Genomic DNA, 16,520 nt, shown 5'->3' with positions numbered 1-16,520 from the left:
TCACAGGTCACTTAATTTCATTAGAGTCAAATCTAACGGTCAATGGGGTGTCTTTATTTTTTTTGAAAAATGAGGATCCCTCTTGTTAAAGGATTTATATATATGCCCTTTAAGGGAAGGGATCCTCATTTTTCAAAAAAAAAATAGGAACACACTTTTGACCATTAGATTTGGCTTTAAGAAAATTCTATGGTTGAGATTAAATCACAGATCACAGAATCTTAACAATATAATTTCATTAAAACCAAACCTAATGATCAAGAAGATATTCTGATTTTTTTTGAAAAATGAAAAACTTATATATATATATATATATATATATATATATATATATATCAGTCTTTTATTTGACAGTATGTAGAATGATGGTCTCAGTGGATCTCTGTAAAGCGCACTGGTGAAGTAGTCACAGGACATTTTTGTTTGAAAAATATAGGTAGAGTATGTAAGCTGTCAATTGTCAAAGGGACCTGCAAAGGGCACACCAAAATCCCTAAAGATATAATCCAAAGGGTAAACAGTATTTGCATGTCCATGTAAAATTTTGGTTGCTGAGAAAGTTTTGTTTGCCTTTAGTAACCACCATCTTTGGCCAAAAAAAGCTGAAAGCAGCATAAAGGTTTTGATTAATATGTCAGAGCCAAAAAGAAAAGTTCATTAATTTTTTAAACAAAATTTATGAAAATGACCTGTAAACTTTAAATCTTAACGATAACAATAAAATAAATGATAAAGTAAATAGTATTATGATTAATTTTTTAATGTAAAAATATAATTTTTCGTTAAAGTGAACAGTACCGAGAGTTTTTCGTTAAAACTCTCTAAATTTAAATCCCAAATGAGCCATAATTTGAAACCTCCATCAGAATGTGAAGACCAAAAAGTGCCCTGGGTAGCTGATATGATGAAATTTTAAGGATTGTCCTTTAAGATTTAGGGTTTAATAATACAACTCAAAATTTGGAGATAACTCAATTGGATTTGTTTTAACAAAATAGCTTTTGAGTGTTCGGGTCAATTATGTTCTCTAGTCGTCTAAGAAACAACTTAACCCTAGCTTATTTCACCAAACCATCTCCTAGCTTAGCTAGATGACTCGGTCCACCCTGTGTTTAGGGTCGATGATCTGTGTACTTTTATACACGTGTACACTATATTCAACGTTGGTAAACATAACAAGACCCATCCATATACAATCAACCTCACATAATTGTAATATTAATTCCAGAACGTAATGTGTCGGAAGTATTTAACAAATTTGATCATCGATCGTGACGATGATGAGACCTTTGAGAGTGTGTTTCTCTGTCTCTAGGAAGTTCATATTGTTCAATATGTATATATATATATATATATATATATATGTATGTATGTGTATATATACACACACCTCAATTACTACCTAAATCATGCAAAGTTATGTTCATAGTAAGTATAATATGAATAAGCAAAATTAAGAGCCATCATATATATATATGTAAAGAATTGTTATTAGAACTTCACAACAAAAAAATCATTTTACATTTTTTTTCTCATTTTTTTTTTAGTTATTTAGGGCTGCAAAATCAAAATAGTATTTTTAAAATGTCGATAGCAGCTCCCCTGTTAAAAATCTAGAATGCCATACAAGTTGTTCCCATAAAGCCTGTGTCCGCACTCCAAGCAGCATTATGCATTTGGAACATAGACTAAGGGTTGGACCCATCTCTCAAAGATGTCTACAAAATTTGCGTCATCCCCTCTTTTTAGTGTCTCGTAATCTTTACTCTTGCTGTGCATATAATCATTGCAAAAGATTTCTTTTTTCTTTCCCATACTTTTCCTGAAAGAATTATACCTCTTTTTTTTTTATTTTCCGTCTTTAGTTCATGCCGGTTCTTGAGTTTAGATTAGTTAATCAGGACATTGTGTTTGTTCTTAACTCTTGAACTTGTTTGCCCTCTGCAAATTAGAGTAGTTTAATAGAAGGTTGAATCGTCGTCCTCTAATTTGTTCGAATCTGTTACCTCACTCATCTCTCAAAGATCTATAAAAGTATGTTGATCATAGACCCTTACTCATCTCTCAAAGATGTCTCCAAAATCTAGAGTTTCAAACCCTAGATATAAGTATACTAAGTTCACACCCAATTTGTGTATTCTTCATATGATGTAATCCAAAACTGTGATTTATTAATCATCTTCTCCATAGTAAAAAACACGTATCTCAACTCTGATATATAGATAACATACATAATTCACTTTTAGATAATTAGACGCAAGAGTTGAGCTATGTATAAGCTCCTGTGGCCCATAGCACAGGGTAAGTTCCAGGCAATCATATTTTAACTTAAACCTTTCAGGCTTAACATGATCCACCACCAACATCACCAATTTTGTTCTAAGTTAACCACTTATTACTAGATGTTTGATTTTATCTTAAAAGATCTCAGTAATTTAGAAGTGAAAACTCCTACATATTGATTGTTTGTCATATGATACATGTGAGATTCCATCTCCAACACACCCCCCACAAGTGGCCCCACATAGGGTCACAAGGGAAACCAATTTCCGCATCGAAAACTAACAGACGACTTTTCGAGAGCTTGATCGATATTCAATAATTTGTTACAAGAGCCAATGCACGATTTTTCGAAGGCTTATTTATTTAGTAGTTATTCACTGGAACCAACACACGATTTTTCAAAGACTTACTTATTTAGTAGTTAGTCACTGAAACCAACACACGATTTTTCAAAGACTTACTTATTTAGTAGTTAGTCACTGAAGCTAACGCACGATTTTTCGAATGCCCAATTATCAGGGAGCAAGTACTCAGCTAAACAGTTAACTGATGGCTCACTCTTTATACACCCTATTCTTTCTGGGTTAATTTCAAAATTATGGGTATATAATAAGTACCCCTATTTAGTACTAGGTTTAGGAGTTTGTGAGTAAAACTTTGGAAAGTCGTAATGTTCTTAACTGCTGCAGCAAAAGCAGAAAGTCGTAATGTTCTCTTGAATTTACCTCGAGTCTTGATGAGAGGATTCAGTCTTTCAGACAATCATTTTTCAAATAGAACCAGTTAAAAAAAAAGTTACCTTAATTTACTTTCCGAGCGTACCTGCATCATCATCAGGAAAATTTGTCATTACGCAAACACGAGCTGACATTAGAGCATATCTCTAATTTTGCAACGCAGGATTTGAGCATATCTCTAATATTCCCATGGCCATTTTATGCCCATTCGAGTAAAATCTTGAAAAAAGAAGCAAGATAAAGAAACTGAAGCTAACATTAGCAAGCAACGAATGTGAAAGCATAAATTTCTGGGTAAAAAAAAAAACAGTATCCAAAATAAAAACGAATGTGAAAACACAAATTTATGGGTAAAAAAAACAGTATCCAAAATAAAATAAGGATACGTATGTACATTATTGGTCACTGCAGGATATAACTTTATTAGTGGGGTGAATATATAAATCATGAATCATGCTGGTAATAATTTTTCACAATACTAAACTATCTCTAGCTCTTTAATAATTCTATAACCTTTTATTTGTGTTTGCTAAGTGCATTTACTGCTCATTAAAGATGGTAAATCTAGTCATGTCATATCGTGTCTGAATCATGTTATGTCGTGTTTGTGTCGAATATTAGTCAATTCTAATTAGTACCAACTACAGTTGATATATAGTAAGGCATCCGAGGAACGGTAATTAATTTTTTATTTATTTTTCCTTATGCTAGATTATATAAAATAAAATAAAAAGAGTAAATTCTCATTTTTGTTCACATATGTATGTAGATATATTTGTGTGTAATTAACCTGGGTCCATAAATATGATATGTGATTAGTGATTACAATGTGAATTCAATATGAAAATGGTAATCATTGCATGGATGATGGCATATCATATTAGCATTACTATATAGTGATCTGTAGCTAATATTTTGTTTTATTTAATTCTTTTGGATGAGTAATACCCTATATCACTATATATTACATTAGCATAAATAAAATATAGTTAGTGCTAATAGTGTCAAAATCAACCTCAGAGAGAGAGAGAGAGAGTCGTGGAGAAGGGGGGAGAAAAAGAGGAATATAAAGCACCTTCATAGGGCCCACGACAAGTCCTCTCAATAGACTTCATCAAGATGTGATTTTCATCTTTCTTTCATTGCACTATAACCTATACGCTATTCATTCTTTCTTCCATTAGCTTCCTTTTTTTTCTCCATTTGCTTCCTTTTTTTACCCCTTGTCATTTCTCTATTTCTTGCTAAAAATACACAGGAATTCCTCCACAACCACCACCACAATAATATCATGTCTGCACCCCATCATGATCACAGTCATCGAAGAAAAGATTCCACTCCCATCGAGGGCTCCTCCTCCTCCTCATCACGATCCACTTCTCAGCAGCAGAAAGCACCTCAACCCCTCAGCCGATACGAGTCTCAGAAACGCCGCGACTGGAACACTTTCGGCCAGTACTTGAAGAACCAATCACCTCCAGTCTCACTCTCTCATTGCAACTGCAACCACGTCCTCGATTTCCTCCGCTACTTGGATCAGTTCGGAAAGACTAAGGTTCACTTACACGGTTGCGTCTTCTTTGGGCAGCCTGACCCGCCTGCCCCGTGCACCTGCCCCCTCAGGCAGGCATGGGGCAGTCTGGACGCGCTGATCGGACGCCTCCGTGCTGCCTACGAGGAGCATGGAGGGTCTCCGGAGACAAACCCTTTTGGGAATGGAGCTATTCGGGTTTACTTACGTGACGTGAAGGAGTGTCAGGCTAAAGCAAGAGGGATTCCGTACAAGAAGAAGAAGAAGAAGAAGAGGAACGGTCAGCTTAAGGCAATTAACGATGAGGGTACTCTGAAGCAGATCACTTCTTAAATAGTTACTTTGGCCTTCTGAAGATTATTAAATGGTAAATTTTCTTTTTCTTTTTAATTTGTTACCCGATCGTCAAGTACTATATACATATGGTAGCTACTCTCGATCTGCTGCTGTAGATATATACCTGGTCATAGTAATTCATGATCAGCTTCATGTTAAATAAGTTTTAAACAATTCTTGAAAAAGGGAATTCAAACTGAAAGGATAGATGGAGGAGGTAGGTTAATTAATTTGAAATTTATATGATTCAAAATTCTGACTAAAATTTGAGACTGAGATCTCAATTTCATCATAAAACCCTAATCCCAAACAACCCTAATTTGCAAGATCGAACTTTAGTTACTGCAGGCTACAGCCTATAGCTTGATAGTGCACTGGGTGATATCGATGAAGAACTTATTTAATTTGGTAGAGGTGGGTGCCTTTTACTTGATGGCAAGACTACTTTCTCTCTCTTCCTCACAATCAATCAGACAAAACTCTGTTTCTCTTTTGTCCTTAATATTAAATGTCTATCTTGCTTGTGTGTTTGTGTTTATATATACTCTCTTTCTTATTTTTTTTTTCATTAGTTTTGGGGTCTTTTGTGATTCTGTGCGATTTAGTGCTCCCCATGGGTGCACCATACATTGTGATTATATCATACAAACGTACATCCTTGCATGAGTCTTATACTCTGGACGTAAGTACTACCGTACGTATATTGCTGAAACTGATGTGTGTGTGTATTCTCATTATACAAAATAGTATGATTCTCCCCAATCAAATCCCTTTTTTGTATTTATATGTATTGTATGGATGCATGCAACAATATATCATTCTTGTGATGGATCCAAAACCATATATATGTGTGTGTGTGTGTGTGTGTGTTAGTTGACATATGATTTGTTTAGTTGTTAATTATTAAAGAATTCGTTGCCTTTCTTAGCTACATTGCTTAAATATAATCACTACTGCGTCCTAAAATCTTGGTTGAGGTATGCATCAATGATTCAATCGTATGCATATATGAGATCTTCGCGTATTTTGTATTAGTTATCTTAATCTTATTGTATTCCACACAATTAGGATTATATGTTCCATTAATTATAAACTCAAGTGATTAATTAGCTTTGTTGCTTATGCATCATATCTTAAGAATGTTCCAAGCAATTCTTTTTTCTTCCTATGATTGACTCTATACATGGCTTCAGTACTTCCTAATTTGTTTTAATATATGTGTGTGTGTGTGTCCATCTTGAGACAATGAGCACTGGAAAATATTGGAATTTGGAGTCCACAAAAAATGACCGGATTCAATTTTCCAAGCTTGTTGTATGGCCGTTGAAGTTGATATGAAAAGCTAATTGACATCAATCGGCAAGGTCAGGCCATAGCTTGCTAGTAGCTAAAATTACACATTCATTAAGTGGCAAAAAGTGTTCAATTACGAGACTAAGGGCTTGTTTGAGACTACTTCTATATAAAGTACTTCTAGATTTTTTTATGCTTCATGGAAAAACATGTGCTTTAATTCACAAAGTACTACTACATCTCAAAAACGCTTTTACCTTTTCTTCCAAACGTGGTCAGAAGTATTTTTGTTGTTTAAAAAGACTTTTAACTCTTTGATAAACAGTCTCAAACATGCCCAATAAGTTTATGTACGAGTGATTAGTAACAATGCACTGAGATTCAAAGTTAAGATTGGTATTGTTTACATCCAAATTGTTAACTTTTTTATTTGGAGGAGAAATGGGGAAGTAATCATTATTAGGCCAATATGCTAGGTAGTCAGTTAATTAATATATATTCTCAAGGTTAGATGATAACTTATTTCCCTTGAGGCAATGAGAGATTTTTCAGTGTGACCAGTACACGTAATGGTACACCATGTGTTATCATACAAATAGTGGGATATATGTGCTAAAAAGTTAATAACTTAAAAAATAAAATTTCTCACCACTTCTATTAAAACACGTGGTGTACCACTTGTATTCCCATCACAATTAAAAATTTCTCGTGAGGCAATTGTATTTGCCCCACAAATACCAACTCTTTTCTGCACGAAATCCCAAGGATCCATCGAGAGACCAAAACCATGGTCTTTATCTTTACCAATGTTTTAAAAGGCTCGCCTCAGGGCGTTCCTAGGCGCCCTGTGAGGCTGGGCTTGAGGGTTGCCGCCTTTGTTTTGAGGGAGTGGGCGGAAGGCGGAAGGCGGAGCCAGCTAGGCGCGCCTTAGGCGATTTTTTTTTTTTTTTTTTTTTTCTCCCAAACCCAAATTTTGGGTAGGGTTTTAATTGTCTCATACCTCTTCCTTGCACTAGAGTCTCTCTGCCTTTTTTTTTTCTGGTTTCTATTTTTTTTATATAATGAATGTGTGTGTTGTTTACGTGCATTGTTATATGTGTGCTCATTGTGCTTTTCATCCTCTATTTTATATATATAATATAATATAATATATGTATATATATGTGTGTATGTATTTATAATATATGTGTGTGCTCAGGATGATTATTGATTAATAATTTTTTTTTTAATATAATATATGTGTACGCTTTGTGTATATATTAAAAAATTTAGGTTCCGTGAGGCTTCGCCTCAAGCCTCACGCCACACGCCTAAGCTGGGCTATCCCTCGGACGCCTCACCCACGCCTCACACTTTTAATACATTGATCTTTACACGTCGAAATTTATAAGTTTCTACCTTTGAAAAGTTAAACATTGATCACTTGGTGTTCACTAATAAGAAAGTTCCTTCTGTTAGCTAGCCATGAACTCTTTTCTTAGATCCAGTTGATGTTGAGAGAGTATCATATCAGGACCTTTAAAGTCTTGCACAGTATTATATAATGTTAAGACTAATTCTCCACCAATTGGTATTGGTTTTCGGTTGGATGTTGTAATTCGTAGTAGTAGAGCAAGCATTCCACATATTAGGCTCAACAAAATCACATAATACGTGCTTTCACATCACCCAATATAAGTTACACAAACAACTTTGGCTCAAGCCACGCGGTATGTTAGGGCTGGAAGTTGGAGAGGTTTATTACACTTTCTTGTTGAACATGTTAAACACAATTTCTTGTCAACAAGAAAAAATGCAGTAGACCAAAAACAGTCGGGGACAAATACCTTTCCTATCACAGTGTTAGTCATGCAAGAAAAGAGATAGAGGGGGGCCGGAGATGCTCACCGTGACAAAGAAGTAATTATACAAAAATCACTTGAGAAGAGTGATAGAGAGAAGAGACAACATATCTAATATATGATATCGTGAATTATTTTTGGTTATGATGTAGTGAAATTCTGTAACTAAATTTGATGGCATTGATCATGTTTAACTAGTAACTAATTCGTTATGAAATTTAACGAAGTTGTTTCATTAGTTTTCTATGCATGTTCATTGCAGGACCACTACAAGAGCTCAACTGGGATGCATATGTGGGCGATGGATGTAGAAATGGAGCATTATCAATGGAAAAGACACATCTCTTCATCATATATAATGTATTTATTCTCCCTCTCTGAAAAATATAGCTCTAGCTAGCTAGTTTGTTCTAAATAATGTTTACTGTGTACGTACAGAAAGCTAGCTATACGGTTTGTATTTGAAGTTGTAGCAACCAACACCGTATTTTCTAAGTTCTAGTTCCATATATATATCCTTAGACTTTTTCTTATATCAAGTATGCATGGCTGGTTCTGATCTGTTACAGCTCCCATAAATTAAACAGGTACAAGAGCAACGTTGCTCATCTTCTGGTGGCAAATATCACATTATCGATTGCTTTATTAATTAGCCTTAAGTTAACTATCTAGTCTTAATTTACCCACTCTATACATTATCATTTTTTTTTCTTCCCTTTTTTTGGTTACATTAGAGGACTTTTGTACCGAGCATACTCCTACCCATCACTTTACCCACCCTTGGCACTGGGGCTAATCCACGTGGCTTTATTGTTTCCATCTTTCATCACTCCATTAGGAGAAATTTTTAGTTGTGACGGGAAAATAAGTGGTATATCACGTATTTTAATAGGAGTGATGGGAAATTTTATTTTTTAAGTTATTAACTTTTTAGCACATATATCCCACCATTTATATAGTGACACATGATGTACCACCTAGTGTACATGTCACACTGAAAAATCTCTCCTCCATTAGATAAGAAGCCTCTATATACAGCAACCCATAGAGTCCTTCCTTTGGCATGAATGCCCCATAATCCACTCTCTCCATTTTGTGCCCCAAGGGCCAAGAATTCTTCACAGGCCAATACTTAGTCCATCACTACTAATCTAGTATCCAGCTGAGGTAACACCATGGTCTAAGGCAATAATGATGAACACACTACTAGTATTGACTACAGAAACTGGCTGGTACGCAATGGCATATACGTACCCGTTTAGGAAACTGTTTGGAATGCAGACTTCTGAGTGTTGACCCATTGCGTTGGATCAATTGGAAAGCACTGTCCAATTAGACCTCCTTGACGGCCATGATTTTCACCTCATTGAAGTCCACTTTATCTTTGAATATCATGTATCGCCTCTCCTTCTTTTCTGCATCCTAATAAACGTACCTGCTGGAATCGGGCCGTCCCGTTCTGGTGCCTCTTCAGCATGGTTTGGTCTTCAAGTTGGGGGGAAAATGCTTGGGTGGAGCAAATGGCATGGCATGGCATGGTGAAGTTAAAGAGAGGCTGAGAAGAAGTGTTGGCCTTTGTAGGTTTGTGAGAGCCATGGTATATCATTAAGCACGAATAATTAAAGGTATGTTTATCTTTTGATATTTGGGTGCAAATTTTTGGTCTTCAAGTTGGGGGGAAAATGCTTGGGTGGAGCAAATGGCATGGTATGGCATGGCGAAGTTAAAGAAAGGCTGAGAAGAGGTGTTGGCCTTTGTAGGTTTGTGAGAGCCATGGAATATCATTAAGCACGAATAATTAAAGGTATGTTTATCTTTTGATATTTGGGTGCAAATGTTTGGTCTTCAAGTTGGGGGGGAAATGCTTGGGTGGAGCAAATGGCATGGCATGGCATGGCGAAGTTAAAGAAAGGCTGAGAAGAGGAGTTGGCCCTTGTAGGTTTGTGAGAGCCATGGAATATCATTAAGCACGAATAATTAAGGGTATGTTTATCTTTTGATATTTGGGTGCAAAACTTCTATGTGCATCTGGGATTTTATAGACAAAAAGCTTGTTTTAAGCTTGTCCTTTTCATGATAGTGCTTGATGAAGACCTGCCCTTCTACGTGCCTACAATTATTTTCTGACTTAAACCCAGAATTGCGGAAGGAGAAAGATGACAATGAGCCACACCATATATCCATAATACTTGGTCTATCTCAAAGGTGTAACGCATTGTTTATTCAATTGTGATTAACAAATTTTTATCTTGCACTTTCATAGTTGGGATCATTTATTATTTATTTTAAAGATCATCTCAACAAAAGATCATTAGAGATTGTTTTAGTCATCTATATACATCAAATAAATAGATTTTCGTCATGAACTGTAATTTTTACTTCTTGATTATAAACATATTATTGATATGATCTTTAAATAATTAAAATAATAAACATTTCAATTATAAAATTTGTGACAGTAAAAGTTTGTTATTCACAACTGCGTGAATAACGATGCATGCAAAAGGTTTAAGGTTACGGTGTTGAATTTGTTAGTGAGGTGTTAAAACCTCATTACATGCAAAGATGTGGAGAGGACTTGTTTTCTCTATACAAGTGACACCACCACACCCACACACACCCAGCCCGAAACCGGCCAGGCGGCCACCCTATGAGGGTCCCGACGGAGGGAGCCTAATTGCAGTTTTAAGAAAATTGTGGTCTTTCGGTGCAATATCGTTGATATGGGAATAGAGTGGGTCATAGAGTTGGTGTCATGAATATGGTTGGTGAGGTACTAAAGTGGTTGTCTATGGTCACTTAATATTACGGTCTGGTAATATTCTTTTTCACTTGTAAATAAGATCTTCAGTTTGATTCTCACCAAAAACGAAGTTAAACCACATTATTATGGCAAATTCATTACAAAGCTTATCTCACTCCCTCGCCCTCTTAGTATAAATAGTATCATTTATTTAAAAAAAGAAAAAAGTTGGAGAAAATTGTTATATGTGAATCTGAAATTTGAAGAGTAATGTCTTCAATTTGATTCTCACCAAAAACGAAGTTAAACCACATTATCATGGCAAACCCATTACAAAGTTTATCTCACTCCCTCACCCCCTCACCCTCTTAGTGTAAATAGTATCATTTGTTAAAAAAAAAAATTGTTGTCTATGAATTTGAAATTTGAAGAAGAAGAGGACAAACCAAATTCTTCTACATATTGATATTTGGTACAAATTAATTTCTGAAAATTGCCGAGAACATATATATAGATGATACAAATCAATTATTCATCACATACTATATGACAACATTATCATTTTCTTTTCTTCATTTTGTTGTTACATTAGAGGGTTTCAGATTTCAGTAATTAGCACACTCCTACCTATCACTTTACCCACCCTCACCACGGGGCTAACCCTTGCGACTTCATGGTTTTCCATTTTTAATCATGCCATTATATATACCAATGACGCTGAGTCCGTCCTTTGGCATGGCTGCCATAGAATCCACTTTCCCCATTTTCTGAGAACTCTTCACAACCCAATACTTAGTCCCATCACCACTTGTCTCGTATCCAACCGCGGTAAAAACAGTCTAAGTTACATGTTCCAGTGCCAGTGAGCACACGGCTCGAATAAAGGTGGAAAGCAGATCGACTTGCATCAATGGCAACAAAAACTGGCGACAGCCTGCAACAAAGCATTTCGTTTGTTTAGGCACATACTCGGTCAGTCGTAGTATATGTTTACGGAGTCTCTTGGGGATGCAGGCTTCTAAGTGTTGCATCTATTTTTCCATCTACAGATCTACTCCCCATTTTGTTGGATGAACTGGAAAACAATGTCCAATTAGACCACCTTCACAGCCATGGTCTTCACCTGTTGTGTCACAATCCACAGATTAAGTTTCCGGTTTGTGCTGAGTAGCCCCTTCTGCCGCTGCTGAATTCATGTACAATTGAAACAACATAAGTCATCAATACCATGTTATTTTCACCACATTTTGGCATTTCAGTCACACTTCCATGTTTAAAACCAGCTGCAGCACCTATGGACACAAACACTTTGGAGGATTGTTTCTTGTAACCAGTAATACACGAATGTTCTCGAAATTCCTCATTGGTCAGTTCTGCAAATTCATTTATGCTTAGTGTGTAGTTCTGGTGCAAGCGTTTGTTAATGTAAAATCCCGAATGAATTCGACGTCATCTTTGAATATATCATGTGTCGCTTCTCCTTCTCCTCCTCTTCTGCATCCTTGTGAACACGTTTATTCGAGCTATCCAGTTTTCGTGCCCTTTCAGAATGGTTTGGTCTTCATGAAGTTGGCGGGAAAATGCTTTGGCCAAAGTTAAAAGAAAGGCTAAGCAGAGGAATATATTGCCCATTTTATTACAGTGCTAGTCTGCTAAATGGTGACCCGCCTTTTTACCTGCCCGCACTGATTTTCTGACTTGGACCCAAAATTACGGAAGGAAAAAGATTACAATGACCCACACAAATATGTTTAAAATAAATGCACGATTCATCTCTTAATATTTAACAAAAACGTCAATTTGTTTGATAGTTAAAGATGACTAAATAGTCTCTAATTTGATTGACTTTTGTACAAATATGATCTTTAAATGATGTTTAAGAAACTAAACACTTTCTACTATTGATTATGTACAAAAAAGTTTGTTTATGTAAGATAAAAGTGCGCTCTCCGGCTGAATGCAAGTATTGTCATTGAATTGAGACAATTAAGTTGATCCGTTGGATGGGACCCACTCAAGTCTCATTTCTCGGTTTTTTTTTTTTTTTTTTTCCTTTTTCTCACTATATATGAGTGCTTGACGACCTTTTTGGATTGCCAGTAACAGCCCTCTTTCGAGATTGAATATCATCATCATCCCATACACTAAAATCTCGATTATATAAAATTTGATCGTTAGATTATATTTACATTGGTAGTATTTGTCAGTGAATCTCGGGGTCCAGAACGGATGTATAAAGAAGCCCAAGAACCAAAACAGAGTAAACAAACAAAGGGATGAAGGGACAGTAAGCCAGAGAAGCAAAAGAAAACACATTCAAAGACAAGTTAACTACTAATTTTTTATATTGCAAGACAACTAGATTTGTGGAGTTCAAACCAAAAAAAAAATGCTAACTAATATTAAGCAAATTCACTGGACCAGATCTAAGGACGAGTACAACAAACAAGACAATTATATTGTTCCCGAATAGTTGAGAATAATAGTAAATTTTGGGGGGAAAAAAAAAAGGAGATGAAAGGAGCCGAAAATAAAACCCGGGACGGTTGGTGCCAGTAGTTTCTCTCAGGTCCAGTATCATCAGCTGCAACAATATGTACTTCCTAGGATAATCAAGAAGATGCTACATAACGCTTCCCCTGCGTAAGTTTACCGTTAAAGCTTCTCCGGCACTAGGCTAGCTAGCTGTAAACATCTGTAAAAGAGAGAACCGTAAAACCGTTGTTAGAAATCAAATTTGCAACAAAAAACAAAATCAAGAGCACAAGAGCTAACCCAGATTACACATGATTATATCATAATTCAAGAGTACCATGTGCAGAAGCGCTAACTGAGAGATCATGTATTTCAACTTGAATATCAACAACCCTCTAAACATCACACAATAACACTGTGCAGTAAAATAGTTTAAACGTCAAACTTGTGTTGACCAGAACAAGTAGAAAAAATGCCGTATGATCTGGGGGTTCGGGGAGATCTACTTTTCTGTATCACTTTATCAAGGTTTCCATCGAAATCACTCAGCTGTTATAAGAAATATAAAAGCACAAATTTTCAAACAAGGCAACGTATTCTTGTATGTCGTAGGGAAGTATGGGGCAGAAACATGCACTAGCTACATCAATGTTAGCCAATCAAGTTATCCAAGAAAGATCAGACACCATGTGATTCAGAACCTTAATGAGGCTATGGATAAATGGCATGCTAAAAACATTCTGTATGTTGCCCTCCTGGAAAGGTCATTCTATGCAATCGGAAACTGATGCTGTGAAGAATGCAATGTAAGGTGGGCATTAAGGTAACCACGCATGTTTCTTCACTTGAATAATTTAGAAGATTTTTCCCTTATGAAACAAATCCTGTAAATTACTAGACATTTCGCACATTTCATATTATTATCAAGATATTTGATACAACATTAACCAACAAGTTCCTAGAACTAATGAAATTTCATGCAGAGAATGATGACGACCAGAGCGCTTAATGCATGAGAATCCCAGGGAGACACGGTTATCATACCATGGGTCAAAAAATTAGGGGTAACCAACAGGCAGATGCTCAACCTACTCCCACCCCTAGACAGACGAATTTTGCGTCCACAAAATACTTATCGTCGCTATCTAACTCCCATTGTTCCTAAAATTAAAAGCAATATCAACACAACTTAGTTCAAGTTAAGTTGAGCCTACGACAGAGTATTGAAATTCCTCCATATAATTCAAACTTCTCCATATCTCTGAAACATCGCTCTCATACATGAAGCCTGTGAAACCCACACAACAAAATGTATCCCCTCCTAATCACATTAAGAATACTAGCCAGATAGTGCATAAAAGTCTACGAATCAAACAACCGCAACAACATTCGTGTTACAATACAGAGGAGGAACTGAGACTTTGGGAGCAGCACACAAGCAAACAGTTTCCAATAACATATGCAACGCAACAATCGATCATTGTTTTACTACATTGCCAAGGTGCAGTTCAAACTTCCGAGCAAGAACCCTAACTAAAATTCCCAATCAGGGTAAAGTTTGGATCTTCAAAATTGACAGATGCTTCAAACTCAAGGAAGGCCCTTTCAGGCCACTACCATGAAATCTCACAAGTTATATAAAATTAAGCTCGACCATGTTGACACAAAGACATAAAACATCAAACAATCCAATCAATTTAACAATAAAAACACAAACGAAAAACAATCCTACAATTTACACACAAGAAATATGAGAGATTTGCCTCACCATTAGAGCCGGACCGCTTGCCGTGCTTAATCCGTTCGAGCTGGACCTGCGTGTCCATGATCATCCTCATCCTCTCTACCTCCAATTCATTGGCGAATTGGATCCTCTGCTTCTCCAACTCCACCATCTGCCTCAACTTCTCGGCCTCCACTCTCTGATACACCTCCCCGAACCTCTCAATCGCTCTCGCCAATCTCTTCAACCCTTCTCCTCCTCCTCCACCGCTTCCAACCTCTCCTCCGCTCTCCCTCCCCATCTCAACCTCCTCTTCGGCCTCATCATTATCGTCATCGTCCTCATCCTCGTCCTCATCGTCCTCATCCTCAGCCCCTGCGGCTGCGGCTGCAGCCGCAGCCACAGCCGAGTAATTCATCCTGAAGAAACCCTCGTCGAGCGCCGCAGTCGATGCCGACCGCTTCTGCGGAAGCGCCACAGCCGTCACCACCGGAGCCGAGGACGGCGTCTTCCGGTACCCCAAAGGCAACGGAACGGCGACCGGCAGCGAAGGCGAGTGAGGCGAAGGAGACGCCTTCTTGACATTAGATCCGATGAGAGCGTCGAGCCTCTCGAAGAAAGGCCACGACGAGGTTAGGGTTCCGTTGGAGGACGAAACCCTAACCTTCTCCACCTTGTACTTCTTCTTGATAGTATCGATTCGGTTCTTGCACTGGACGTCCGTCCGGTGGGTCTTCTTGGTGTGGCCGTGGAGGGCGTTGACGGCGTCAGCGACCTCCTGCCAGTCCTTCTGACGGAGGTTCCCGCGGTTAAGCTCGATGTAGCGGCGGCCCCAGGCGTCGACGAGAGTGGACGTGGCGTCCTCGCTCCAGCAGTCTTCGCGGACGGGCATGGGGCGAGGTTTGGAGGAGGGCGGGGTGGAGGCGGTGGTGCCGGCATTGAACGGCGTTATTTGGAGGTCGGTTAGGTCGCCCATCGGGAAGGGTGGATTTTGGGCGTGGGAAAATTGGGGAGCGGGTGGGAATAGAGAGAGGGTGGGTGTTGTTAGTGAGTAAAGGGGTCACGTCGGTGGGAGCAGAGCGCCGGCCGCATGAGGCGCGAGTGTAGGAGGGAGGTCGCCGGGATGAGCGCGTGAGGGTTTGTTGTCGATGTCATTAAGGCTTTAGTGGCTTCGATGGATTTACCGGCTCGGCTCGGTCCGTTCCCCGTCGCATTACTGTCCGCCTTATCGGATTATTTTTTTTACCGTCCCACCCACTTAACCCCATCTCTCTCTTTACTCTTTTTGCCTCAAACTATAATTTTCTCTTTTTTTTGTTTAATTTTGTTTAATTTTTCTTCTTTTTATATTTTTCATGACATATACTTGTTTATTTGCAGAAAAGGAAGTTATGAATCGGCAAGAAAATTTGAAATATGATCAATTAGTCCACTTAATTTGTTGTGTGATCCATTGTAATTGAAAAAATAAGGATTAGTTGTGTAATCCATTCTAATGGAACTTCAACGATTTGAATCGTCTATTTTAGAAGTCTCGATTCATGGACATTATTGCAAA

General features: G+C 37.5%; 2 protein-coding genes across 3 annotated transcripts; one reads left to right on the top strand and one right to left on the bottom strand.

Moving 5' to 3' along the window:
• The first annotated feature begins 4,154 nt into the window (after positions 1-4,154).
• LOC137729853 (protein LIGHT-DEPENDENT SHORT HYPOCOTYLS 10) lies at positions 4,155-8,554 on the top strand. 2 transcript variants are annotated; one of them, XM_088677875.1, is made up of 2 exons: positions 4,155-4,918; positions 8,261-8,554. In XM_088677875.1, exon 1 carries the CDS (start codon positions 4,312-4,314, stop codon positions 4,882-4,884), a length of 573 nt encoding a protein of 190 aa, XP_088534001.1. In that variant the 5' UTR covers positions 4,155-4,311; the 3' UTR covers positions 4,885-4,918; positions 8,261-8,554. The 2 variants fall into 2 exon arrangements, with proteins under 2 accessions (XP_088534001.1, XP_068325000.2); XM_068468899.2 differs by having other exon boundaries at positions 4,158-4,918; positions 8,284-8,554.
• Positions 8,555-13,085: 4,531 nt separating this feature from the next.
• LOC137729050 (trihelix transcription factor ENAP2) lies at positions 13,086-16,271 on the bottom strand. Its single transcript, XM_068467873.2, has 2 exons — positions 15,008-16,271; positions 13,086-13,459 (listed from the first exon to the last, which is right to left on the bottom strand). Exons 1-2 carry the CDS (start codon positions 15,936-15,938, stop codon positions 13,446-13,448), a joined length of 945 nt encoding a protein of 314 aa, XP_068323974.2. The 5' UTR covers positions 15,939-16,271; the 3' UTR covers positions 13,086-13,445.
• Between the last annotated feature and the right edge of the window lie 249 nt (positions 16,272-16,520).

This window comes from Pyrus communis, chromosome 10, assembly GCF_041283825.1.
Source record: "Pyrus communis isolate YQ-2024b chromosome 10, ASM4128382v1, whole genome shotgun sequence".
NCBI classification, from domain to species: Eukaryota; Viridiplantae; Streptophyta; class Magnoliopsida; order Rosales; family Rosaceae; genus Pyrus; species Pyrus communis.
The sequence above is the reverse complement of the archived record's forward strand: the minus strand, read 5'-3'. Positions and strand labels throughout refer to the sequence as shown.

Coding starts and splice junctions, on each gene's coding strand:
- LOC137729853 (XM_088677875.1), top strand. CDS start 4,312: ATGTCTGCACCCCATCATGATCACAGTCATCGAAGAAAAGATTCCACT.
- LOC137729050 (XM_068467873.2), bottom strand. CDS start 15,938: ATGGGCGACCTAACCGACCTCCAAATAACGCCGTTCAATGCCGGCACC.